The 26688-nt window shown below is 37.8% G+C and overlaps 11 protein-coding genes across 11 annotated transcripts; 7 read left to right on the top strand and 4 right to left on the bottom strand.

Annotated features, from left to right (window-relative positions):
- Positions 1-223: 223 nt before the first annotated feature.
- C9374_012141 (uncharacterized protein) lies at positions 224-2644 on the bottom strand (the record flags this gene model as incomplete). Its single annotated transcript, XM_044687875.1, has 1 exon — positions 224-2644. The coding sequence occupies one exon, from the start codon at positions 2642-2644 to the stop codon at positions 224-226; it is 2421 nt and encodes an 806-aa protein (XP_044542576.1).
- A 32-nt stretch (positions 2645-2676) lies between these two features.
- C9374_012140 (uncharacterized protein) lies at positions 2677-4668 on the bottom strand (the record flags this gene model as incomplete). The annotated part of the gene is made up of 1 exon (XM_044687874.1): positions 2677-4668. The coding sequence occupies one exon, from the start codon at positions 4666-4668 to the stop codon at positions 2677-2679; it is 1992 nt and encodes a 663-aa protein (XP_044542575.1).
- Positions 4669-4871: 203 nt separating this feature from the next.
- On the top strand, positions 4872-6125 carry C9374_012139 (uncharacterized protein; the record flags this gene model as incomplete). Its single annotated transcript, XM_044687873.1, has 1 exon — positions 4872-6125. The coding sequence occupies one exon, from the start codon at positions 4872-4874 to the stop codon at positions 6123-6125; it is 1254 nt and encodes a 417-aa protein (XP_044542574.1).
- Positions 6126-6187: 62 nt separating this feature from the next.
- C9374_012138 (uncharacterized protein) lies at positions 6188-8662 on the top strand (the record flags this gene model as incomplete). Its single annotated transcript, XM_044687871.1, has 1 exon — positions 6188-8662. The coding sequence occupies one exon, from the start codon at positions 6188-6190 to the stop codon at positions 8660-8662; it is 2475 nt and encodes an 824-aa protein (XP_044542573.1).
- Positions 8663-9433: 771 nt separating this feature from the next.
- C9374_012137 (uncharacterized protein) lies at positions 9434-11233 on the top strand (the record flags this gene model as incomplete). The annotated part of the gene is made up of 1 exon (XM_044687870.1): positions 9434-11233. One exon carries the CDS (start codon positions 9434-9436, stop codon positions 11231-11233), a length of 1800 nt encoding a protein of 599 aa, XP_044542572.1.
- Positions 11234-11387: 154 nt separating this feature from the next.
- Positions 11388-13712, top strand: C9374_012136 (uncharacterized protein; the record flags this gene model as incomplete). Its single annotated transcript, XM_044687869.1, has 1 exon — positions 11388-13712. One exon carries the CDS (start codon positions 11388-11390, stop codon positions 13710-13712), a length of 2325 nt encoding a protein of 774 aa, XP_044542571.1.
- Positions 13713-14005: 293 nt separating this feature from the next.
- C9374_012135 (uncharacterized protein) lies at positions 14006-15781 on the top strand (the record flags this gene model as incomplete). The annotated part of the gene is made up of 1 exon (XM_044687868.1): positions 14006-15781. The coding sequence occupies one exon, from the start codon at positions 14006-14008 to the stop codon at positions 15779-15781; it is 1776 nt and encodes a 591-aa protein (XP_044542570.1).
- Positions 15782-16027: 246 nt separating this feature from the next.
- On the top strand, positions 16028-18801 carry C9374_012134 (uncharacterized protein; the record flags this gene model as incomplete). The annotated part of the gene is made up of 4 exons (XM_044687867.1): positions 16028-16343; positions 16566-16989; positions 17245-17723; positions 17894-18801. 4 exons carry the CDS (start codon positions 16028-16030, stop codon positions 18799-18801), a joined length of 2127 nt encoding a protein of 708 aa, XP_044542569.1.
- A 418-nt stretch (positions 18802-19219) lies between these two features.
- C9374_012133 (uncharacterized protein) lies at positions 19220-21933 on the top strand (the record flags this gene model as incomplete). The annotated part of the gene is made up of 6 exons (XM_044687866.1): positions 19220-19613; positions 19703-20149; positions 20298-20393; positions 20443-20630; positions 20690-21363; positions 21420-21933. The coding sequence occupies 6 exons, from the start codon at positions 19220-19222 to the stop codon at positions 21931-21933; spliced, it is 2313 nt and encodes a 770-aa protein (XP_044542568.1).
- Positions 21934-22045: 112 nt separating this feature from the next.
- C9374_012132 (uncharacterized protein) lies at positions 22046-23800 on the bottom strand (the record flags this gene model as incomplete). Its single annotated transcript, XM_044687865.1, has 1 exon — positions 22046-23800. One exon carries the CDS (start codon positions 23798-23800, stop codon positions 22046-22048), a length of 1755 nt encoding a protein of 584 aa, XP_044542567.1.
- A 179-nt stretch (positions 23801-23979) lies between these two features.
- Positions 23980-26688, bottom strand: C9374_012131 (uncharacterized protein; the record flags this gene model as incomplete). The annotated part of the gene is made up of 1 exon (XM_044687864.1): positions 23980-26688. One exon carries the CDS (start codon positions 26686-26688, stop codon positions 23980-23982), a length of 2709 nt encoding a protein of 902 aa, XP_044542566.1.

Here is a 26688-nt window from a genome sequence, read left to right as displayed (position 1 = left end):
TACCTTAGACCATGGTTGCTAAGTTGTTGTTTGCTTTGATTTTATTGGATCTGTAATAACATTGACCTCATGAAAAGAAGAACTCATTGAGTGTTTTTAAAAAAGTCCATGGCTAATACTTGTGCTGCATTAGGTCTCTTCTCTGCATCGAATTCAAGCATGGCCAGCAGTGCCTTAATAAATCCATCACTATACTTCTCACCACATTGCTTGATCTTTTCAGTCACATATTGCTTGACTTCTTCAATGTTTGGCATCTTTTGAAATAGAGCTGAGCCAACGACACGGTTAAATCAAACGTGGCCAAACCAAAGATACTGCAACCCAAACTGAAAATATCTGCATTGAAACTATACTTGCTTCCAATGAGCATTTGTGGGCTCATAAAGAAGGGAGTTCCAGCAAAACTCATCGACTGCAACATGGTACTTTCTCGTGCGAGTCCAAAATCACTCAACACGACTTGAATCTTATTCTTTTTCGTATCAAACGATTCAATGAAAATATTCGAAGGTTTCACATCACGATGCAACATGTCTCGTTCTTGCTCCAAATACTTTAAACCCTGACACACTTGAACAATGATTTGTTTCAATACCTTTTCTGGGAGATGTTTCTTATCCTTAATGAATTGATCCAAATCTCCATGCGCGTAATATTTCATGACGAGGAAGAGAGACATGCTTGCTTCATCAATGAGTGCATCTTGGAGTGAAACCAAATGATCGTGTTTGGTCTTGAACATGGCAACTGCTTCCTTGAACTTTTCATTCAATTCAGAAAGACCTGAGAGTTGAATCTTTTTCACTGCCACAAATGGACTCTCGGATGACTTGCCAGAATAACTCAAATTCGATGCCTTAAACACTGCTCCGAATGCTCCTGCTCCAATTTTCTCAATAATTTCATACTTTTTACCCAAAATATTTTGAGTGACAATGGTCGAAGTGGTTGGACTTGAAGTGACTGAACTTTGTGAAGAGAAATCATTCATTGCTGTGCCTCCTTTCATGGATCGATACTCGCTAATGAAAAGAGCAGATGAAGAATCTTGTAAATGACTCTTTGGTTCGAGTTCTTTCATGACCAGCGCTTCACTGGTAGCTGCCACATGAGAATTTGTAGTTGCTTTTGATTTTTGTTTTCTCTTCAATAGATAAAATCCTAAAGCTGCAAAAACAAGAATGGCCAATGGAGCAAGAACACACACGACGAGTATGGAAACAACAATGGCAGCAATTTCGCCTCCACCGAGACCAGTGGGAGTGACCACACGAGGATTGTTTGGATCAATATTGGTCGTGTTCGTAGAATTGGTGGAAGTATTGATGAATGGTGGATAAATGTCGGCAAATACTGCAAATGAAGTCAAATGATTGGTCGAACATGTAATGACATAGTTCGTAGTGGTCGAATTGATCATGACTGTCGAATTTAAAGTTGCATTAAATGTGGGAACACTTTGTGTCATTACCAAAGATTGAACCGAGGTTGTAATGGTCGAATCATTGATCCATACAGAATTCGACTCGAGGAAATATCGACATACAATATTTGCCTTCTTTTCTGAATATAATTGTAAGAGTGTGGAATTGAGATTATTTGAGGAAATATTGAATGTGAGTTGAATGGGTTGTGGTAAATTATTCACATCAAGTATGGTATCGTCGTTGCTTCTTTTAACATCCAGAGTATAAATGCTTTGAATGAAAGGAACTGAATTGGTCGGAAGTAAATTTGAAAAAATGTTTGAAAAATCATAAACAGAGGTCAAGACTCGATATCGTGAAGTGGAGAATGCATCGGTGAGACCACTCTTGGGGAAGGTCATGGTGCTATTTCCAAACAGTGAGAAAGTCCTTCCTGAAAATTCAGCAATGTTGGGCACTGTGAAAATTTTAGCTGTCAATGCGTTACTAGAATATTCGCCATCTGTACTTATGGATTGAATTTCCCATGATCGTGTCATGACTTTGACAAAATCCAAAATTTGAGAAGTAATTATTGATAATTGTTGATTATTTCCACTGGATCCAATCATTAGTTTCTGTGAATATATATCAAGTAATAATTGTTGAAGAGCTTGCAAATTGTTTTTTGAAATTCTTGAGGCTTTGATATTTTGTACAATAAATTTCACATGAGTGGCCAAAATATTACCATAGGTTTGCAATAACGTGTTGTAAATGTTCAATTTCTTACAGAAGGCAACTACTTGTACAACGAGTGGTGTTAAATATTCTGCAGCCAAGTCATTGACACTCGAATGGAATACGTTCGTTCTCATGTAGCTGATGGTTGAAAAAATGTTGACAAGTGTGGTATTAATCATTCCGTAATCAAAAGGTGACGAGCTCACCACAAATGAACCACTGACACACATGTTCAATAGGATGGCATAATTATTAGCTGTGTGAATATTCGTGGTTTCATTGGATGGTGATATCTTTTCGCTTATATATTGCACACATTGTTGTAATGTACTACTACCTGGAGAAATGCTTGCTGGAAAAGTGCCTACGAGTGGAATGGTTTTTGTAACAACTCCTCCATATAGATCTGTTTGTGTGAAAACAACTCTCATGTTTCCAACTGCAATTCGAGTCATAACTGAGGTTTGTTTAGTACTCGAAACAGAATACATCAATTCTTTTGAAGAATCGACAATATCTATGGTCACAGATTTGACATCTTTTTCTGGAATGGTGATGTACAGGTCAATGTTAATACAGTTTCATAGGCATAGATTGTGCCAGCATCTGGATACACAAAACAAGTTCCAAATCTCAATGGTTTTGGCATGATGGTCGTTGTAAAATTGAATGAATTTCCGTTCAAATACATGGTTATTTGCAAAGGTGAATATGGAATAGTGTTCGTTGTTGGAAATTCTCCAGTTAAATAATACGACGATTTTTCTTGAGTGGCTAGATAAATTGGTGCGTCACTTAATTTGACATTATTTTGGAAAATATTAAAACTTATCGAGAGCGAGGTCGTCACATAAATCACAGCTGAAAATTTGATGGATGAACCTTTTGACGTAAATGGAGGAATTGGTGACAAGGTGACGGGTAAAGGAGCCGAGTCCACAATTTGAACGTTTGTGGTCAACGTAGTGAAACCTCCAATGGTTACTGAAATGACATAGCTTCCAATTTTGAGATTTGCATTTGCAATGGATGCAGACAACCCTTGTGACACCAGACCACAATTACTGCCAGTTGGTCCATTACATTGCCAAGTAACTGCCAAATTTGAGATCAAGCTTAATGGATAATTCACTGAATCTGTCGATGTCACAGCAATCATGACATTTCCTCCAGAGATAGATTGAGTCACACCTCCACCAGTTAACACGTAAAATGAGGAAATTATTACGGAAATATCAGCAAAGCTTACATTGACATTTCTTTCAGGAATAGGTTTTTCTGACAGTGACGTTGCACCAATGGTAAGTATGGAGCCAGTCTTGACAGAAGATGGTACCATAGATGAAGACAGTTTGATCAATTGATATCCTGACAATGAGTTAGCAATAGAGCCATCAAATGAAAATGTAGTTGTAAAAGCATTCTTTGGTCCTGTCAAAAACGCCTCCAAAAAACAATTCACTCCATTGCAAGTAAACTCATTGGTTGTGTAGAGAAAATTTGGAGGACTGTACCCCGTGTTGAATTCAGTCGAACTTGTCGTCGTATTCCATACAAGACCTCTTTGTGTAATATTCACAGAAAATGTCACTGTCGTGGATTTGACACTATCTGGAGCTAGTACAAAGTTTGGAGTGTTGATATTCTTCACAAACTCTGAGGAGGACGTGTCTTGTGTGAAAAATTTGTAACTGAGTTGAGCATTGGGTGAAAATCGATAACTTTTTGAAGTTCGAACCAAAGCACCCACTCCAACCATGGGTACCACTTCCAAAATAGTTTGTGGTGTTTGTCTGGGGAGTGCATTAATTCTGATCTTCACAGCACCACTCGTGTTGAAATATTTGGGAAACACCAAATGTTCAGGTCCTAATTGAACATAGAATTTGCTATTTCTTGAATAACAATCGTAATCCAGACCAAAAGCAGGGTTGTAATCTTTAAAGACATCGAAACAATTCGTTGGATTGAGAGTCACGAGCTCACTTGCTACAGTTGAAAGAAGCGCTTGATCGCTGTCAAAATCGAACAAGACATTGTCACAAGCATCTTGAGTATATCCTGGATGACATGAACAAAAGTCACCATTTATAAGATCGACAATGCAATCACCATGCACACAAGTCACTCCACAAACAGCGTTGCTGGAAGATATGGATTGACTTTTATGGAAATGCTCTTGTTGTGTGGTGAGAAATGAGAGAGCGAAATGAAACAAAGTGAGAAGACACACGACGATCACGATTGAGAATGTAAGCATGGATATACAAAAGCTTACATTGGTTTTAGAAGATGATCTTGCACAACAATAGCTGTTCGAAGTGTTGCTTTGAGGTTCCAATAAGTGGTTACATGAATGTTGTGAATACGACGAGATGTCTTTCCAATGATCATCATGAAGGTTGTGAGAAGTTATGAGAAGACCAATGGAAGGAGAAGTACTGGACGATTCGAGAGCAGCATACGGTTTTGCCAGCGCTTGTTCGTTGTCTTGAAAGTTGTTGAATTGATTCATTTTTTTTGATCTGGAAAATGAAAAGTGAAGGATGTGACAGTTCTATACCAAATAGATCAATACCTTGCAAAAGTTGAAGATCACAAGGTGGACCTGTGTGTAATCAACTAATTTTCTCAATGGTAAATGACATGTAGAACACATTAAACATGAATTATGCAGATCACAAAAACAAGTTAGCACGAATCAAACACATTAAAAAAATGGGATTGACTCTTTCATCCAATTCTTCAGTTAATTCATACACTCCGAGTTGCTTTGATGATGATTTGTGTGTTTATATCATGTCCTTTCTTGAATTTGATACCATTAAAGTGTGTTTTTTCGTTTCTAAACAATGGAATATGATGGCAAGAAAAACTCCTGTATCATTGATGATGCGTTATAATTATCATAACGGATTGGAAAAACGGTTGGAATTAATGTCTAAATGTCAACATGTAAATATTACTTCGTTGGATTTGGGACAAAATTCAATTGAAAAACCCAGTGCGATTAAAAACATTGTACAAAGCAAAATTGCATCACGTTTGAAAGTACTGAAATTAGATTATAATTATTCTCTACGTGATAGTGCTCTTTCATTGATTACAACATCCACAAAATTAACGAATTTACAAGTTTTAAATGTCAATCATTGTAATATCACTGACATTGGAGTGGAAGCATTGGCTCAAAGTGTAATCATGTCAAATCTCAGAGAGTTGCATTTACAGGGAAATGATATAAGCGAAAAAGGAGCTCGAGCTCTCTCTACAAGCAAATTTATGAGCAAATTACAAATTCTCCATCTTGGTTATTTCAAGATGGAGATCACCAGAATTGGATCAAAAGGAGCTCACTATCTTGCACATGGAAATTCCAAATTCACTGAATTATATTTATCATTTTGTGACATTGGGGACAGTGGAGCCATAGAAATTGGAAAAAGTCCTCACATGTCAAATTTAACAGTATTGAATTTAAGATCGAATAATATTGGAAATGAAGGAGCCATGGCATTGATTGGAAGTGACTACCTTACCACATTGACGTTTTTAGATCTTTCTGGAAACCGTCTTGAAAAATCTGGTGCCAAACTAATTGCCTTAAAACTGTCGAATTTAACTACTTTAAGAGTGGGAAGCAATGAAATTCAAGAAGAAGGAGCCATCTCCATTGTGACAAGTCCACACATGAGTAATCTCACTTGTCTCTCCATGAGTTATAATTCTCTGGGAGTTAATTTTGCTGAAAAATTGGCTTCAAGTCCGTATCTATCAAAATTGAAATCGTTGGATTTGTGTGGCAACCAATTGGGTGATGAAGGGACGATCATCATTGCCTCCAGTGGTGAAAATTTGAAAAATCTCACCCAATTAGTTCATGAATTGTCACACAATCAGTCTACAACTGTCATTTTGAAAAAATTTGGAAAACAAGAGATATCGCACCGACAATCACAACAACAACAATGAATGTCATTCACCACCCATGACATTCCTATCAACCACCACCAACAAGAAGATTAACCAACAAAATGAAAAAACTCGTGAAAACACTCTCTCGCAATTTACACGCCATCTCTTCCTCCAATAACAATAACAACAATAATAATAACAATCATGGCGATCCATCATCATGTCCGACAACAACTCACTCGAATTTCCTTTCAATTCCTTCTTCGAATGGTCATCATCGAGAACACTTGTCTTCATCGACTGGAACTCTTGAAGTACCTTCATCATGTTCTTCTATTCATCATCACAGTTATGATGATTTAGAAAAATGTGCCTCTACCACCTTGTCTAGAGATGATCATTTCAACGGTTCGGGAAATGATTTGGCAGTTTCAAATTGTCAGAAAAAGAAGAAGAGATCATTCTTTTCCAAATCACAGAATCAGTTGCATGAAATGAAGGGAGCTGATAATGCCATGAATACGAATTGGAGTCAGCAAATTGCAAGTTATTTGCAAATTCCGAGTCGTGGCGAGTCAAGTGCTGTCACTTGTCAAGCGAGGTCAACTCTGTCAGGCAATAACAAGGAGCGACCAGTCATGACATTCACTCTCGAACATCTTTCAGCAGACGTCTTGCAATATATCTTGGCTTTTTTACCATGTCAATCCATTCATACTTGCTTCTCAGATGAATACAACACTTATTTGAGTCTGTACAAAGCCATCCAACAAGGTATTCAACAATTTCCAAAACGCAAAACTGAAACTCTCAATTCCAAACAAAAGAAGCAACTCAAAAAGCTCATTTATTCTAACGACAACTCTCTCACTATGAATTCTTCCTATTATGGAATTTTTTCTCTTTGCTTTACAAAAAAGTATTTTCTCGAAGAATTGTATGAACAAGTTTCATTTTGGCAATATCTGTGTGAACACTTTTACAAAGTAGACATTTCACGATTCAATGAAATGAAAGCCAAACTCATGAGATGCAAAATATTGAAAGAAAATGATTCACCACTTGTTTGCTGGAAACAAATTTTTCGGTATTACAATGAATACATTGCACGTTGGGAGACAGATCTGGTTTACAAAATTTTCAAAATTTCAAGACAAGACACGAAAATTTCTCGAATTTTAAAAGAAAAGAAAAATTCATGGACCAGTCAACTTGCATACAATCTCAAAGAAGAAACACTTCGTACGGTATTTCAAACCAATCATTCCACCTCGGACTATTATGCCATCACTTCCACAAGTTTCGCACCTAACAACTTGTATTATTTTGAATTTACTTGTAAATATAACACGCAATCGAGAATTGCTGTTGGAGTGATTCCCAATACGAATGCATTTTATAAGGATCAGTTGGAAAATGTGAATGATGAATCTCAAGATCATCATCATCAAATTGATTTAGATTCTTCCTTTAATTCTGTCACGTCCAATCATGATAACCATTCACCAAACATTGGTTCCTCCAGTAACAATGCAACCATTCCTCCACAACCATTTAATCCACTAGAGTATAGGCCACCTGTCGATGTACCTTGCATGTCATTATTGGAAAATACAGAAGAGGGACAATTGTTTTTACCTGGTGACAAGATTGGTGTCATTTGTGATTATTCCTTTAGTGAGAAGAATGTCCTCAAATTGTATTTTTGTTTAAATTGGGATTCCTCCAAAGATTATTCATGTTTCAAAAAGACTCTTGAACGCATTAGACACGTAGAAAGAGATGCCAACTGTCCATTTTCATTTCATGAAGAAAAAGTATGCTCCTATTTGCTAAAATATGATTTACACAACATGCAGAAAGAAGTTTTCCAATTGAATGGAACTGCTTTCGATGGACATTCAGCGGGTAGCTCTTCTTCACGGAGTAATTTATTTTCATCATCGACTGCTTCCATGTCGACCTCAGCATTGACCTCACTGCACCACAACCTTCAACAACAGTCACAATTAAGTGTTCAAAGTTCTCCTAATTTACATTTGGCCGCTAACAAAGCTATGGTTTCTTCTTCTAACTCGATGAATAGTACTGCCACTCCCAATCAAACGAAGGATGTTACTACCACCACGACAGCACCCACCATCTCTTCTCACCTGAAAAACATGTCATCTAACTCAATCTCACCAAATCCACTCTATGAAGAACGAATTATGGCTCCTTTCAAGAAACATGATCTTCGACTTGTGTATTTTATTCCAAATTTTAGAAATTCCACAGAACAACATTTCCAATTTCCAAAATGTTACAAATCCAATCAAAGACGTGAATTAATTTCCTTCTTGAAAGTGAATGAACAAGTGAATATGAATGATTCGAACGCAAATCTTCCATTCCGTTCATTGAATTCTTCGTTTGATCCAAGTAAGGAAAGACCTACTTCTTCCACAGCCGATTTGAATTTACCAGACTTGAAACTGTGCATGTCTTCGTTGGAAGTTGGAGATGCTGTGTACATTACCAAACCTTCTCTACCTTATCCTCCATTGTATTATCATTTATTGGCCACCAAGAAATTCAAAACGTCTCAACAATAAAGTGTCGCTAAGCGACAACCAACACAAATTCATCATAATAACCTATCTATTTTCGTATTGAGGTGTTCTTTTGATCGACATGAAGAAAAGAGTTTGTTTTGGAGCTCTATCTCTATCTCTGATCATTGACACAGGATCCTCACTGATTTGACACCAAACTAATTTCGGGTTTTGATGTCACGTTTGCTTTTGTATTTTTCAATTCAATCTCCAACTATGATAACTACTTTGATATTTATTGGTTCTTTTTAAGTTTCACTCTTTCAAGAAAAATACATTAACAGCACTTGGTTTCAACGGAATCTCGAGTCATGAAGTCCATTCCTAAAGTCTTCTATAGGTTTGTATGTACGATCGCCTCATCTGCAACTCCTCATTCATCTTTGAAAAACCATTACTGGTCTTTCACAACCATATTTTGATAGGGCGGATGTTTGAATGCGCTCAAACATTGATAACTATTGTGTCAAACTCGATAATAGATTTCTATTCATACAACAAAAAAAAGAAACCACACACGTGTACTTTCTGCTACACCTCTGAGTCTTACATTTCGTTCTCTTGCCAAGCAACACTTTACATTTGCAACGAATAGGTTTGAATCCGTTCTCTGAGATCGTTTCATATTGAAAGATCACCTTCCTTGTCGAACAAATTTGGAAAGACACTTTCAGATACGAGCAGAGAGTTCAATTGAATCTGAGCGAAACAGTACAAACGACACTATTTTTTGTTTCCAGTCCGTCATCATCTTCCTTTCACGTGAACAACATGTTTCGAGAACATTCCATGATCAATTTCACTTCCTTATCTTCCTCGCTGCCTACATCGCAACAACTTTCCAATGAAGAATCAATGTGCTGTGATTATTCTCATCTTGTAAGCCATTATGAATTTGTAAATTATACCTCGTCGACTCTAGAGAATTCGATTTTCCAACTCAACCATCAAACTTCAACGAACATATCTAATACTCCAGAAGCATTCTCTGCCTTGTCCGAATTGCTCATTCAACTCGGTCATGTACTCTTTGAAAATTGGGAAGAATTTTGTGGTGAAAAGGGTTTTGAACGATTGTGTGAAAAGCAAAATCCAACTCGAGCCAATTCTCCTTCGAGAAAATCCCCACGTTCTTCTCATCGAGTGCATCCTTTTGTTTCCAATGAACTCGATTCGCTACTTGGCGCGAATGAATGTTTTCACCATCACAATTGCAAAGAAGAATGTGCATTGCGACGCTTCTTTAAATTGACCGCATGTCAACAAATTCATCTGGCTACAAATTTTATTTGTAATTTTGTGTGTTATGGAGTGAATGGTTCAATCATGTCACGAATTCCAACAAAATTATATGAAAACACAAGTAGTAGTAACAATAATGTATCGAGTGTGACAATACCTTTTGAACCACTTCGATTTGGCACATCACGCATGAATCGTCTCTCTGTAGTTTCTGAGAGCTATTTCAACTATCCTGACGAAAAGGACACTCCAGACTCGCTCATGGTCTTGTCTTTCTTAATGGAAGTATTGAGAGATTTAGTGAGGAAAGAAATTGAGGAAGAGTTGAAAATGAAAAGAGAGGAATTGTCATCCATCTTTTCACAATCCACCACATGCACAGATGTGTCTTACAATGCTGAACAACATACGACAAACAATTATCGAAACAACACGAGACAAGTATCCGTGACGCGATCTGCAGCCACTCAAGCACGAGAGGAAGAAACTCTCTTGCAACAACACCATGGTGATGATACTAACAATATCCATCAAGATCATCAATCCTATTACTGGAGAGCCTTCATATTTATGATATTAAGGAAAGTGAAATTTGGAAATTTATACGAATCGAATACAAGTCAAGAAGAAATATTACAAGCTGCCTCGTCGACCGAACTTAATATTTGGAATACTTTAATTTCAAGTCTGTTCCGTTCATTCATTCAGAAAAAAAATCAAATGGAACAATCTGACCATTCCAACATTCGAAGACGAGCTCTCTCCAATTCTAATCCAACCACAACTTCTGACACTACTAGTAGACCGCTTCTTCAAGTCCCTCAATCCACTGGAACTCGGACTCGAGCGGTCTCTTCTGGAACTGCTTCGCAACTTTCATCCACGTCCGTAACATCTTCTTTGGAAAAATCATCAGCTCAAATCAAACGACTTCAAACGCACTTCAATTCCTTCTTTTCTGAACATGTGATTCATCAAGACATGTGTAAATTAGCATTCGTGTGTCAAATCAGTGCTCCTCTCTTCATGAGATCCTACAAAAACTTGGGTGAGAAATATTTGAGAACTCTCTTCTCGAATTCCAGAGGAACATTAAGGAAAGAATTATTGGCACCGTTGGAAGCTTCGAATCAGCTCTCATTCGTTACAGTTTGTTATTGGCATTCGTTCATGGCTGTAGACGGTTATGATTCTGCACTGGAAAGAATCAAAGCATTCTATCGAATGTTGGAAAAGTGTAATTTCCCATTGAGAAGTCCAGGTCCCAAAACACCAAAACAACCAGCAGGGTTAAAAACCATTCTTCAAAAATTAAAAACACTCATTTGAACTTTGTCATTCATTTGGTAATTGTTTGTGAATGGCAGGGAGGGTGAGCCAGATAGAAAAAGCTTCGTAGGCAACCAGCCTATACCCAACCATTCTTGGCGACGTTGACGAACTCAAGTGTCATCACGAAAATAAACATCTCCAACCAAAAAAAATGCCTACAGCAAACAAAACGTTCTGGCAGAAGCTGAGTGATCAACACAACCACAATGCTCCCGATATTCGTTCAACTGCTTCAATAATGCCGTCAGTAAAGAAAAGAGTTTATTTTGAAGATCAACCGTTCATGGTTGAAAATATTACACCAGCTACTAATGTTAGTTATGAAGAGTGCTATTCCGAACTGAAATACGTTTGCAGAGGTATAAATCGGAACAATTATTCTAAATTATTAACAGGAAAACAAATTTATAATTGCGATTATGACATAATTGGCGTTATTCGAGACGAACTCACCTTAGAATCAGCATGTTGTTCAAAATATTGTAGTATTTTTCAAAATCAGTGTCGTCAATGTAGTGAATTGGAAAAACACCTAGTTTCAATCATGGAAAATAGGCATGATATATTTGAAATGCTATTGAAAGGAATTTTACCACAACCCAAGCAATTAATATCATTTCCATTATTGATGTATGAGTTATTGTGTAAACTTGTGCCATTTATACCAGTCAGCCAAGATGAACACAAACTTTTAACAGTGTTTAGAAAAGCTCAAACTTCATACAATGAAGCATTGTCGACACAATACAACAACAAACAAATTACGAACAATGAACACCGTGATACACAAGCTTTGAAGGTTCCAAGGTCAAGCTTTACTCCATTCTTAGAGACATTTTTTGGATCCTTTATATTCAATCAGTTGCAAAATTATACAAAGAATCCATTTCATCACAAATATTCAGAGGTTGAAAGAAGATATTGGGTTGTGATGAAATATTATTGTGGAAAACAATTTTTCATCAGAATGGGAGGAGAGCGCAATCAAAATATTGAACGGAATAATTTTAATCATTTAAAATATAATCTAATTATACCAAGTTGGAATACTGTTAAACAATGGACACCTGCTGGTTGTTATGGTATGATTCCCGACATCACACTTACCCTAAAGAACATGTTACTGCCTGACTCTTGTAAAGATACATGTATCTCGTTTGATGGAATGAAAGTGTTTAAACATTTTGATGTTTTGGGAGATCAAATTGTTGGAAGTGAAAAATATTGTTACACTGTTGAAGACGTGAAACAATTTGGTGTTAAACATCTAATAGACCAAATGATTTTATTTTCTATTAATGCCATCGATAATTCATGGCATTTACCGCTGGGTTGGTTTGGAGTTAGTTCTGAAACAGACGTACTTGAATTTGTCACTAGCAAAATACTTTATTTCAAAGAGTTGCTCCAAGAATCTGTAACAATTGTGTGTGGATGTTCTGATGCAGAAATTGATGCACATGCTGTGCAAACAATTATTAGAAAAAAACACAAAGACTTCATTTTCGTCAATGATTACGTTCACAATTTCAAAAATCAACGAAATGTATTATTTAATGGAACAATATTGCACGAGAAAATCTCAATGCAGACCATAATTTATTACATGATACAACATAGGACATTGTATCGATTACTCGACAGAGAAGAAGTTGATCCTACGGATATTATGAATTTGAAATCATGTCTAAATTTAACAGAACGACCTGTATTGCAAGAATTACGTAAAATTGGCACTATAGAGGCAAATAGTGTTGCTGGTTACCTTGAATTAATTCGTGATATTTATGACTGCATTAATGATAACAGTCCGGATATAATTGATATTTTGAGTGAAAGCAAAACAATTTTCGAAAAATTACCCAATTATCCCAAAAAAACGAAGAAAATATGTGTTCACACACTTGAAGGATTTCTTGCATTAGCGTCTCGGTTTCCAAATTTCAAACCCAGTTGCATTACAACAAATTATGAAGAGCTACTCTTTTCAATAATTCGAGGAATGTTTCCCAAGCCAACAACCAAACAATTTTGCCAAAGCGCACTATTTTCATTCTATATATTTTTAATATTACATTCCACTGACGATGTTCGTGGGTTCTCACTCCCAGATATTCCATTAACTGATCATTATTTTGGTATGAAATTGGTTATCAAGATTTTACCAACTCTTCCTGGTCGAATTGTACTTGATAGAAATGTCAAGAAAAAAACTTGCAAAGAATTACAAATTATTAATCAAAACGTAGCCACTTACTCAAGAAAAACTACGTTGAGGGCTGAAGTGTGTGCTCCTAAATGTATATATTTATGCTGCCCTGTTTCTGGATGTAAAAAACCCAACCCTCTGGATTGTCATATTGTCAATACATCCTCATCTCTTTGTACTTTCCTAATTTGTTTTGAGTGGACATGTCCTTCCCATCATCAAAAAGAAATTGCAAACTCGCATCAACCTATTCTTCCTCTCCTCTAACTGAAGATTTTTCGAGCTGCAGCAACACTCACAACGAGGAGGAGGAAGTAGTTGAACGACAACGGTCCTTCCGTCCAACAACAACAACCATCACTACCTCCACTTCTCCCTTCCCAACGAACCAACACTCCTCATGCCCTCTCCTCCCTTCCGATAGTTGTAGTCAAATCGAGTCTTCTTTCAATTCTCCTTGTTCCTTCTCTCCAGCATCAATCACACCACCCTCCACGATGAACTCCCACACTTCGTGTACTACCTGTAACGTTTCACCTCTATTTTCATCATCATCAACGATGGATTGTTGCAACGTCGTGATGAGTCATGACTCGCACGTCCAAACATCTACCAAACCCTCCACTCCTAAAACAACTTTGAAAACTCCCAACAAATATAAGCCTACTAACTTATTCATTCCGAGCGTTCTTCAATCTCCTTCAGCAGCAACAAGCAATAACTTCTATAACAGTCATCACCATCATGGCTCGTCGCTGAATGGTTCAATGACCTCTCTCGTTCTTTCTAACAAGAATGACGGCAACCTCACCCTGTACGGAAGTCGTTCTGCCGAGTGCTATGGCCACCATGATCCAATCCATGAAAACAACACAAGACAAGTTTCCCGAAATTCCTCTCTTTCTTCGTTGGCACCATCACCTGACAATCCTTCCTCCGCCTTATTGAGTGGTTCTATTGCCTTCCACCACCACGAGTATGGTACCGAAGAGAATGCAGCACACTCATCACTCAATCCATCATCGTGGTCATCATCATCATGCGATAATGATTTGTATCAATCCCTTGGATTTGAATTGGTGAAAGCAAATATTGGAAAAGGTGTGACCTCTCATGTGAATTTAGTTAGAAAGTTGAACCATTCGGAGAGGTCTTTCACTGAGGATCAGCACACAGAACGTGCATCTTCAAACACGGATGAACCTTTCGAATCATTCACCTCTTTGAGAAGAGATGCCACTCCAGACAATGATGAACAAGATTCTATCGTGTCACCACAAAGCAATACCACTGCTCACTCTTTTGATTCTCTTTCCAATTCACCCGATGAAGAACATGAAACGAGTGTGGATGATAGTATTTTCTTCGCAGAGAAGGTTATTAACTTCTCAAATGTGCCTTATGAGCGTGGTATGGCAATCAGCAATGACGAAAATCACTCATTCAATGATATTGAGAGAGAGGAGAGATGTCTCATGAAATGCAAGTCCTCTCCTCACATTGTTCAATTGCACCAATCCATTCGAACCAACCAACATCAACATCGATTCTTTCTCGAGTACATTGATGGCAGCACTCTTGCCAACATTATTAAGCAAAAACAAGCAGCAATTCATGCGAACGACAGGTGCGAGACAAAACCAATCATGACCGAGTATGAACTCTCACTTGTTGCTCAACAATTGTTGAGAGCACTCATTTTCCTTAAACAACAAGGAATTTTGCACAGAGACATTAAATCTGAGAACGTCATGATTACACGCAAAGGTTGTGTCAAGCTCATTGATCTGGGATTGGCCACCGAAAAGAATCTCCTAATGGATGGAGCAGCATCGACAGGTGTTGTGGAAACATACTCGTCGTTGCGTGACAATGAAGCGGCATTTAGTAGCAACGAAGTCATCACTAAGGGAACTTATTGCTACATGTGCCCCCATAAATTACTCACAGGATCAGAAAGTTTCACCTCAGATTTGTACAGTTTCGGTATGACCTTGTTGGAATTATTCACTGGTAAATTGCCATTCGATTTTGTTGACAATACGAATGAGCCACCTTGCTCATCAAGCAATCATCGTGATATTTTGTTTCCTTTGGCTGACATTGTTGCGTTTGATGTAAAGGAGTATTGTGCCGAGCTTGTTTTGAAGGGTATAATGAGTGAAGAGTTGTGTGATTTTTTGTGTTCATGCATGCAGAAAGATATTCATTCGAGAAGTGACTGCCACTCATTATTGAGCCATCCATTCTTTGCCAATACGAGCTCATTAAGCCATGAGGAAATTTGTTCCAAGCTGGGATCGGCTATGAATCATCATTGGTCACACCATCCATAATAAACTTGATCACTTCTTTGGATTCGAAATTTCAATGGTCAATTCAATCGATTTGGATAGAAAGAGCCATCACCAATTGACATTTGAAAAATCAGAAAGAATCACACGCAAAAAAATTTTCAAACCAGCAGCAGCTATTCATTGCTGGCGAACCAATCAGCTGTTCTTCTTCTCGGATCGCCGTTTTTTATCTCATCAACCATAACCAACACACGAATATAGTTGTTCACCAACTCACTCATCACGATGGTTGGAATTAAACTCAAACTTACCTCTGCTGCTGAATCTCCTAGTAATAGTCCTTCAACTCCTGTTCTAAACACCTCTTCAAAAAAGAAGAAGAAAAAGAACAACCACAAGAAGAAGGACAATGCTTTGGATCCATCCGTTCCTCATCTATTCGGTCAGTCTTTAAATTCACAACTTCATTCGATACGGACTGCTTTACTCATCCAGGAGGATGATCCTTCGTGTTCTGGGGGTAAACGATTTGTTGTTTATCCCAAGCTGTTATGGCTCTGTTTGAACTGGCTTGAAAATAATCCAGAATGTACGAATATGGGTAAGTGGTGTCATTGCCATCGTGATGGAACTTGTTTAATTTTTCAACTTGTGGCTATTTGTAACGGTCAATGACTCTTCACCGTTGGTTCATCAATATTATTGTTGTTGTTAACATTTTGTTGTTATTATTATTATTTCTTTACAATGATTGAAATGGCCTGTATGCACATATCATCATGACCATCCTTATATGCATGCATGTATATATACACAATAATAGAGGGTATTTTCCGATTGAGTGGACAAGCTTCTCTCATCAATTCTGTCAAAGAGCAATTATCTAAAGGAAAATATGACAATATACCCAAATTAGAGGACTATGATTCCGATTCGGATGATGATGAAAGTTTTGGAACACCCACAGCAGAAGATGAAATTTCGAAATCCAACATTCGTGAAAACAAACTCATTCAAAAATTCCTCGTATACTTTTATCCTAGTTCTGTGGCTCCAGAGTCAATTTCATTTGGCTCTCTCAACAAACAACCTATTGTTAATAATTTAATTGAAATTCCTGAAATTAATTTTGAAGAGTTATTCCCACAAAACACAATCAATAATGTTTCGAGTTTGTTGAAAATGTATATTAGAGAATTACCCGAACCACTCATGACTTTTGATCATTATGACATGTTTATTGCAAGGTGAGTGTTTCGACGTTTAATGTGTATTTATTATAACACTTTGTGTATTTCATAATAATACTTTGTGTATTTATGGGATGGTGTTACGAATGATAATGTATTCTGATGATGTAATGTCATGGTGTCTGGCTTGGATGACAATATCATATTTGCAACGAATTACCTCATGAATTGATTTGGAAATCATGAACGGCTTCATTTTGGATTTATTTCAAACCATGTACATGACCCAATGTATTCTATGCGCTAACGCAGTGACGGCATTCCTGACGACAATGTTCGCCTTCAAGTCATTCGCAATGTTTTACGATTTTTACCAAGATCCAATTATTTCATTTTGAAAAAGTTGTGTGGATTCTTGCATAGTGTCCATGTCAATTCATCAGTGAACAAGATGGACGCTTCCAATTTGGCCATTGTTTTTGCTCCGAATATTCTTCGTCCTCCTCCCATGTATTGCAATGTGTTACAAATGCAATTGAGCGAGGCCAGATTTGCCACCTCACTCACTCAGAGCCTCGTGACCGAATATGAATTCTTTTTTGGTGCAGAAGATGCCAAACCAAAACTTGAGCCACAGAAAACTCCAACACCACCTCCAAACAAACCAAACAGGTCAATATCAAGTGCAACCAATAATAAGGCAATATCCATGCTATCGTCAACTTCGTATGAAATGACACACTCGAATTCCTCAGTATCTGTATCGTCGAGTGATTCTAGCAGCACTAATGGTAAGGATGATCATTTCACACCAACCATAACAACCACCACGAACAACAACGTTATAGAAGATGGTGCATCCAATACACTCCAACTGTAAATATTACTCAACAACAAACACCACAAATTTCTGGTTTCAAGAAACCACCAATTCCAAGCAAAACAAAACCTTCTCCTTCAGTTTTTATTCCCTCCAATGGTAACAATGGCGAATCACCAAAACCACAAAACAATAGTAATCGATTGACAAGTCCAAAACCACCCCCAAGTGGACTCAGAGATTCCTCACGTTCTGTGTTTGTGGCATCCAGCAGTAATAGGTCAGACACTTCTACGAACGTTCGTTCTGTCATTGACAACATGAACACACTTCATACCAGCAAACAAGCAGCTGCTGAAATCAAACGACTATCCCGTGTTATGAAGGCAGGTGACATTTGTCTTGACGATCAATCTTTAAAATCCACAACATTATCCTCATTCAATGACAGCACCTCACAGAATAAGCGATTACCTGTACCACCACGCAGGGCTACAGTTTTCACTGAGGCTACAAAACCATCCCAAAGCACTGGTCCAACAAACAAGAACGAAATGTTTGTCATTCCGCCTAGAAAAGTGTCACCAAGGAAGACTACAACAACTAGTCATTCGAACAACATGACTTTCAATTCACCACCGCCTCCAACGAAACCTCCAACACCCTCTCGATTTGCAGGAGCTTCTACGACACCAAAGCCATCCCTTGCACAAGTTGGAGCGGTGGGATCAACATCAACCACGTCAACTCCAACTTTGACCTCACCCAGACCTCTTCCACCACCAAAATCATCTTCTCTGAATTCATCCACCACCAATTCTAGCGCTGCCACGAGTAGTGGCAATACGACACAACATCAAGATTCTCCATTTGCTGTTCCTGCTAGAACTTCACTCGATGATGACAAGAAATCTCCTGGTGGCCTTAAAAACAATCCATTCATCAAGCAAGATGTGAATTTTACCACACCAAGTACCTCTTCATCTGGTGCTACACGTGCTCCACCTCCAGTACCAAGAAGAAACTATAATTGTGAATCGATTCCGTGATAAACGTTGTATCTTTACAAAATTCTTTAAGAAGTGAAATCATCGAGTCGCCCGATCGGGAATGCATGGTCCCAAACAATTATAAATTCGTGAAAATGGCGCCTAGTACTACAAAAAAAATGATTCAACACAATCACCCTACAACATTGAACCGAACTACTTTGCTTGATCAGCCTAATGAGAGCACACTTGAAAGAACAACAACAACAACGGAAGGAAGTGATGAACACTCCTCACTCGTATTGTCAGACTATGACTCCTCTCAATACGAATTGGATGATTTGGAAACCACAACCAGTGCCAACATTGAGGATGAAAAAGTGATCCCTATGCAATACATACAACTCGTTACCACAAACACCACCAGCAACAACTCAGAGAACTCGTTAACCGTTAATGTAGAACAGCATCTTCGCTCATGGCTTCATCGCTCTCGCCAACTTCGCCCTCATCGTTCCAACAACATACCAAAGTCCAAGAAGAAGATACCCAACATGTCGTGACAGAGCCATCATTAAGGGATAATTCCGAGCTAAGAATTCCTTCTCTTGATCTCTCCACACTGAACACGAGTAAAACTAGTGATACCGAATTGGCGGACATTCAAGAACAACATCATGACGCATTGGAAGAATATATTAAAGATGAAAATTTTGACGGCCTCTCCATGGCCATTGAAAAATTGTGGAACAACAAACAACAACAAATGAGCAATACGAGAAATCCATCTGAGGAAGAAATAGATCCAATCAAACAATCAAAGAATGATGACATTTCGCTTCATAATCAAGATACAACGCACTTTACAAGCAGTCACCATCGTTCCTACAACCCATCAAGCACTTTCACAACAACCACGTCTCAATTCATGAACAACACGTTCCATCCTCCACGAGGAAAGATGTTGGAGAGACATCATTGGCTTTGAAAATATCATCTCCAACATCTGCTAACAAATCGATTATTTCTCTTTCAGAAAGCGAAGCAGAAGTACGTCTAAAGGAATTACTACAAAAGATTGAAATTTCATCAACACTTCAGGAAACTTGTAACAACCACGAGAACATCCATAACAGCTCCATTTTGGAGCAAGATCATGCCATGACTTCAACTCCTTCAATACCACAACAGCCACCCCTTCCAAAAGACATTACCCCTCATCCCCAAGTTGATGTTCATGCTCTCATTGAGCACTATGAGCATTTACAGGAAGAATTGGAAAAAGTTGGCATGGAAGAATTTGCACCTTCAGAGGAAGCAATTCCTTCATATCAATCTCAAATGGATAATCTTTTTCACAAAGACAATTCCTCGCGATACAATGAGATGGATCAAATATTGCCGATGTGTTCAAAAATCAAAAAGAACAGGATTTTAAGGACGAAAATAATTATCTCCATGAGAGGCCCTTGTTTAAGGATATTTAAACGAAATTTCAAGAATTTCGACAACAGCTGACGACGATCATGTTTCAACACTTTTTGACGAAAAATTAGTGTCCACTTTAATTGAGGAACGGTTACAACCCGTTTCTGATCTACTACGATCAAGTGGGTATGCTGGTTTTGTTGGAGAAACCGATATTGTACATAGTATGTATAATTTTCTGATGTACATTTGCTCATCACTTTACAATCAAAGGAATACGAGACACGTTCAAAATAATGCTGGAAGATTTGGATAGAAAATCCAAAACCATTGAGCTTCAATCTAAAAATCAGCAAGAGTTCACCAAAACCATGATAAAGCTAAAGCAACAAGTAGAAAAGGCGAATGAAATAACAAATCAATACAAGATTCAACTGGAAAAAAAAGAAATTGAACTCAAGGTAAGTCAATTATTGAGAGTGTATTGGAGCTTTTCTTATGCTCTGAATTTCTTACGTAGTCTTTTAAGGAAAACAACAATGTCAATACAAGTAAAAACGAGAAGGAACTGGTTCAAATGAGACGTACCATTGACGGTTTAAATGCCAAAGTTCTTCAATACGACAGTATTATAAGCTCGAAGGATGACGAAATTAATGATCTCAAAAAGAAAATGTATCAATTCGTCTCCAAAGAGGAAACAAAAAGAATTAACTCGATGAACATTTTCTCTCAAATACATAAACGTAAACCAACAACAAAATCTGATGCCAAGGAGATTGATCTAATTGGCATGTACGAAGAGCAACGGATACAGTTGAAGAGAGAGGTTGTATTTTTAAAGAAAGAGGTGCAACGATTAAATGACCTTGAAATTCAAATGCAGAGCGATTCTGACAACAAAAACGAGGAGCAAGTCAAGAAACTTTTATCTCAACTTAAAGTTGAAAGAGAAAAGTACACCCAACTTGAATCGGAATTCAACGCTACGCAACAAAAATTGAGTACAGCAATAGCACAAAATCAAAGGATTACTGCCAATTTGGAGGAAGAAAATACAAGACTATTGAAGGAACTACAAAACAGACCATCAGCTCAAGATTATTCTCAATTACAAAAACTTAATGAAGATTTTAGAAAGACAATCAAGCTATTGAGAATTAAGGAAAAAGAATTGGAAGAAATTAAGAAGAGGTATGTGACGATTTTGTTAAAAACTCCATAATTTACTGTGTGTAACCAACGAATAGCAATGATCCCAAGTCGGTTTTAACAATACCTGCTGGAAAGTGGTCAGAATCTCCTAATGAGAAGCGAAAAAAGCAACCCCAAGCAAGTACAACACCAAACAAGTTGATAGAAGAGACACAAGCCGAGCTGAAAAGATTCAAGGACATTACTATGGAAATTTGCAAAATTTTAAATATTTCTGACGTGGTTGATCTGGTTCCATCTCTACAAAAAACGATTTCTATTGTGAAAGCAGTTCCCAAGATGGAAAAGTTCATTTGTGAAGTATGTGAAATGTGCCAAAAAGGCACCAATGAACTTGGACATCAAATTGAATTGAAACCTAAAATTGTAGCTCCTTTACTAGGGTATTGGATCGAAAAACTCAAAGACTCTCAAGTCATGGAAAAAGAAATTGCTGAACTTCTCAATAGCAGGCCAAATGCAACCACTAAAATTGATTATTCAGATCCAGATTTCAAAGTGATGAAGAGTCAAATCATTACAGCGATACAGGAACTTATAAATCCATGAAAAATTGTTCCCTAAAATTAAGCCAATTGTTCTCTTAAATCGAGCAAGTGTTGAAAAGGGTGTGTTTACCCTTAGACAATTGCAATTTCAACCTCAAACTATTACTGATGAGCTACAGTTCTCGTTGAAGAGACTGGATGATAAGATCTTGCAGTCCTTCAGGATCAACTCTTTCGTGACAATCACCTTTAAAATCCGTAAACGTGAAATTAAGTGGTTTTACAGGAAATCCTTGCGCTTGGACTGAATTCTCTGTCACACACTGAACCAAGTGGAGATGGTTCATGAGAGAAATAATTCTTACATTCGAAAAGGTTTCATGCACTCTTATATTCACATCGGAGCACATCAGAGTTTCTTTCAAGCAAAATGGAACATAAATCATGACAGCATTTGGATTATACATGAAGAGTGACATGTACGATGCTGATCCCTGTGTGGTCACATACACATTTAGCGTGGTGAAAAATTCAATTTGCTCAGCAAGCGACATGGATTCTAATTTAAAATTCACAATCTCAATATTTTCATATGCATTGCCGTTGAAGTGATTCACCTCGTTCAATATTTGTGTTTTCCTCTGTGTTAAATAGGTCACAATTTGATCGACATTAATAATGCTGTCCTTATTATTGGAATGCAAAGGTTTGTTTTGAATGGCAATAACCAAAGTTTTTTGTCGTTCTAAAAATTTGGAATATGGAATTTTCAGCCTGTTCAACAAGTAATTTCTGAATGCAGGCAGAATATGATCTCTTCGTTCCATATGTTTAAAAAAAGAGCCAGTATTTCCTGTCAAGACTGATGAAAAACACGTATCGATTTGATTTCCAATTTTATCAAGCTCTTCTTGTCGAGGAGTAGAAAAGAAGCATGGTGCCTCTGCAATAAATGTTCCATTTTCATTGACACATTTCTGAAGAGCAGGTTTGTTTGAAAAAATGAATGAAACTTGATCCACATGAGGTTGTTCAAAATCTAGAAAGAGAATATGATTTTCTCGATGTACATATTCAAATATCATCATTAAATTAAATAAAGGTAAATAATTGTCCAGCCAAGCATGCCCCAAGTTACCCATGGCATGGCGTGTGAAAACCAATGTTGGAGTTGAAATCCATTTAAATCGTTCAGAAAGAACCATCACAGCATTGGATGCGTTCTTGTGTGTGTTTGCTTTTGTGAGGACTTGTCCATTGTGTTTTACAATGAGTGTGGGAGGTTTCTCAACTCGAATATATAGTGAAATGGGATGATACGCACCCGTGTGAACCCATGCCTTGCCACTCATGGCATGATCTTTTGGTGAATTTGTATAAATGATCCATTCTCCTCTTCGATTCATGCAAATATTCTCAAATTTACAACTTGTAAACGGAATGTTACTTCTCTCACGATTCCACTCTCTTTGAATGATACAATGATGATGAGATTGAAGGAGATGTTTGGATTCTAATGATGATGAGTGAAAAAGTGAGGTGGATGCTCTATAAAAACTTTGTGAATTGGGCAAACAATTCGGATCGGCCATGTCATTCCCGACAGGACGATATTCCAATGATTGGAAAATTGTTGGAATTTTGGGAGGTTCATACCGATGAAGCAATTGGTCAACTCGGACAAAACGATGAAATTTCGTTGTGTTGGGATATCCCGAAGTGGCACAGCTACTATTGAATCGTTCTTGAATTTGGAGAAGAGAGGATGGTAAAGTGCCACGGTGTTGATCCCGAAAAAAGAAGAGCACTACGTTACCGATTGTGTAAGCAACTGCCAGGAGAAGGATGAAGACAAGAAGGAAATGAGTTTTGGGCGTTGCAGAGGGTTGCGGAGATGATGAAGACCGTAACGATGTGTGATGTGACATTTGGCAGCGGTATTCAATTTTTTTAATTTTTTGTGGCGATGACAGCATCATGAGATATTTTAACACAGGCTAATAGTAAACTGAACTTGGAGGTTCAACACCACAACTTACATTAATCATCCAGTCCATATCATCTGATATTGGTATTTTGAATATCGTTGGGTTTATTGTTGTAATTTTTACATTATTTGCTCCACATGATGTCTCAACTGTGTGCAATAGACGAATTGTTGTTCCTTGATAGCCATTTCTCTCATGACGGAACCTAATTTGTCGCACACAACATCCCTCTTCTTCGTTTTGGAATAATAGTCGTTGCTGAATTTTTCTAAAATCGCCGCAGAATGAGACAGAGCAACAGAGTCCACTTGATGATCTTGTGAAAACAAAACTCTGACTCCTTCGTTGAATTGATCGAATAGTTTTGCTTTTTCCTTCTCTTGCAATTCATACATCCACTCATCTTGTTTCACATGACTTTCTCCAATTACTTGATAGATTAATTGAGGAAAATTCTCCTGATTAAGGGCTGCGTTCGTTGTTGCAAATTTCAACTTCTCGAATGGTCGGCAAACATACTCGGTCACCATGTCGAAAATGGTTTCCTCATCACACACCACATTCATGCCAAACTCCTTTGCTAACAGCAACATTTCATCCGATCTTTCAATGCTTGGATTAATGCAAGCATATATTTTTTGAAAACGAGATCCTAAATTACCTGAAAACGAACTTCCACTCGAAACGGAAATGTAAAATTCCAAACCAATTCTCTTCTCTTTTTCTAGAAGGGAATTTACTTGACGAATAGTGGCATCTACTTTCAGGGCAATAGACAAGGCTTTCTTTTTGAATGCTTCCTCTCGTGCTCTATGTTCCACTATTATCCTAAACTTACTTGGATCCACGAGTTGCAAATTAGCTCTGGCACTTGAACAAATTTGTGAGAGAGTTTCAATGAGTTTTTCAAACCCATTTGCAATATCTTGAGGGTGCATGTCATTCAGGTTTGCAAAATGAATGGAAATGACGATACTAGTCTTGTAATACTGTAAACCAGTTCCAAATATTTGGTGTTGATAATGATGAAGATTCTGCTGTGACGTCTGAGTCAAATTGGAGCTGGATACGTGTTCATGAGAGCGTCCAAGATTCAAGCTGTCCGAAGACATTTTGAGGTTCTGTCTAGACACTTGAATCTCCATACCATCGTTCTGTTTGACGATTACGATTGAAGAATCAACCTTATATGCATCTCTGGAAGAAGTGTCTGTGGTTTCTGCCTGTGACTGAGATTGTTCCAACTGCAACAAGACGTTTTGAGGAAGGAAGGATCGAATATCCTTCAACCAATTGACCATAACATGTTGGTGTCCATAGATGGAGTGATACTCGGCAAACCAAGATTCATGTTTTTGAACTTTCTCCAAATTCATGACAGCAATATTCTTAAAATCGTTCTGCAGCAACAGGAGCGGCTTAATGACCATCCATGTAATCATGAAGGAAAAAGACAAACCAACCACAAAGAATGCTATTGTCACAGCCACTGATACATATAATTGTTGATAGTGAATGGTCTGTAAATTATCGTCATTCACAACAATGGTCATTCTCCATTCGATTGAATCCAACTTGTAACGTTGGTGAGCTAAAAAATAGAACACTCCGTCGACTTCAATTTGAAAATCTGAGTATTCTGCAGGATAAAAGTCCATACCGGCGTCGAACGCGGCCTTTAAAACCTTCCCGCTGTTGCTTGTGGTCATTTCGAACATGTTTAATCGGCCTAAACCGTCTGCAGTCTTTCCTCCTGCTGTGGATGCTAAAACAGTGTTGTGTGTGAATTCAGACAACACCACGAATCCCTTTGTCTTGCATCGGAATCGTTTAAAGCATCCTGCTAACTTGAAGAGATTGAAAATGCTTGATACGTATCCCTGATAGTTACCATTCATATCATAAAGAGGCATGGCATAGAACAAGCCGGTATTATAGATGGAAGTGGTATACGGTTGATACCACACTCCGTTGGCAACTGAATTAGGAGGTTTTTTCTTCATTAAATCGTTTTTGATTACTGCATAGGAAATGTTAGCTGTCAATAATTCAAACTGAGATTGCAGAAATTGCGAGCTGTTGGAAAGTGCTTCTGGTGAGGAGAGATAGTTACACATATCCAATGTGTTGGCCTTATTGGGAACACTATTTCTTTGATTGCCAATAGAACCGTCAATAATTCCACTTTTCAGTTGGCATGGCTGTACAGTAAACGAAGTGCTGTTAAGTTGATGGAAGAAGTTAAACTTATCAATTTCCCAGTTGGGATAATAGGATGTAATGACGCCATGTTTAAAGAGTGGAAATGAGGAATTCTCTCCAAACACGAATTGGAGGCCAGTAAAGTTGTAATCCACAATTCTTGTTTGCATGTACAGCTTGTTTGAAAGTATTTCCTTATCGCTCCATTGAGTAACATCCAGACCATTCACAAATTTTATATGTCCAGTTTTCCAATCCCTATACAAGCTCACAGTTAATGCCTTTACCAAGGTCAGTCGGTCGTTAAGCAAATTTTGAAGTTTTTGGAGGATGGTACTCAAAATCACGCGAGTGAGTTCATCAGCCACATGCGTCGACAATAAACGAGTGGTAAGCCAATAAGCCAAACAAAAAACAACAACGGAACAAACGACAAATAAGAAGATGAAATTCTTGAACGAGAATAAAGCATTGATGAGGAAAGGTCTGCCTTGAAAACGGTTTTGAACAGGTGTCGTTGAAGAATGCAGCTCGAAATCAAGTTGTTGCTCTCTTTCAACACTTCTCTGACTTGAAGCGGTATGAGGAGTGATTTTATGGTTGTGTCCGTTTAGAATGAATCCCAT

Source organism: Naegleria lovaniensis (assembly GCF_003324165.1).
Source record: "Naegleria lovaniensis strain ATCC 30569 chromosome Unknown tig055, whole genome shotgun sequence".
Lineage (NCBI taxonomy): Eukaryota > Heterolobosea > Eutetramitea > Acrasida > Naegleriidae > Naegleria > Naegleria lovaniensis.
This window is presented reverse-complemented; position numbering and strand designations above follow the sequence as displayed.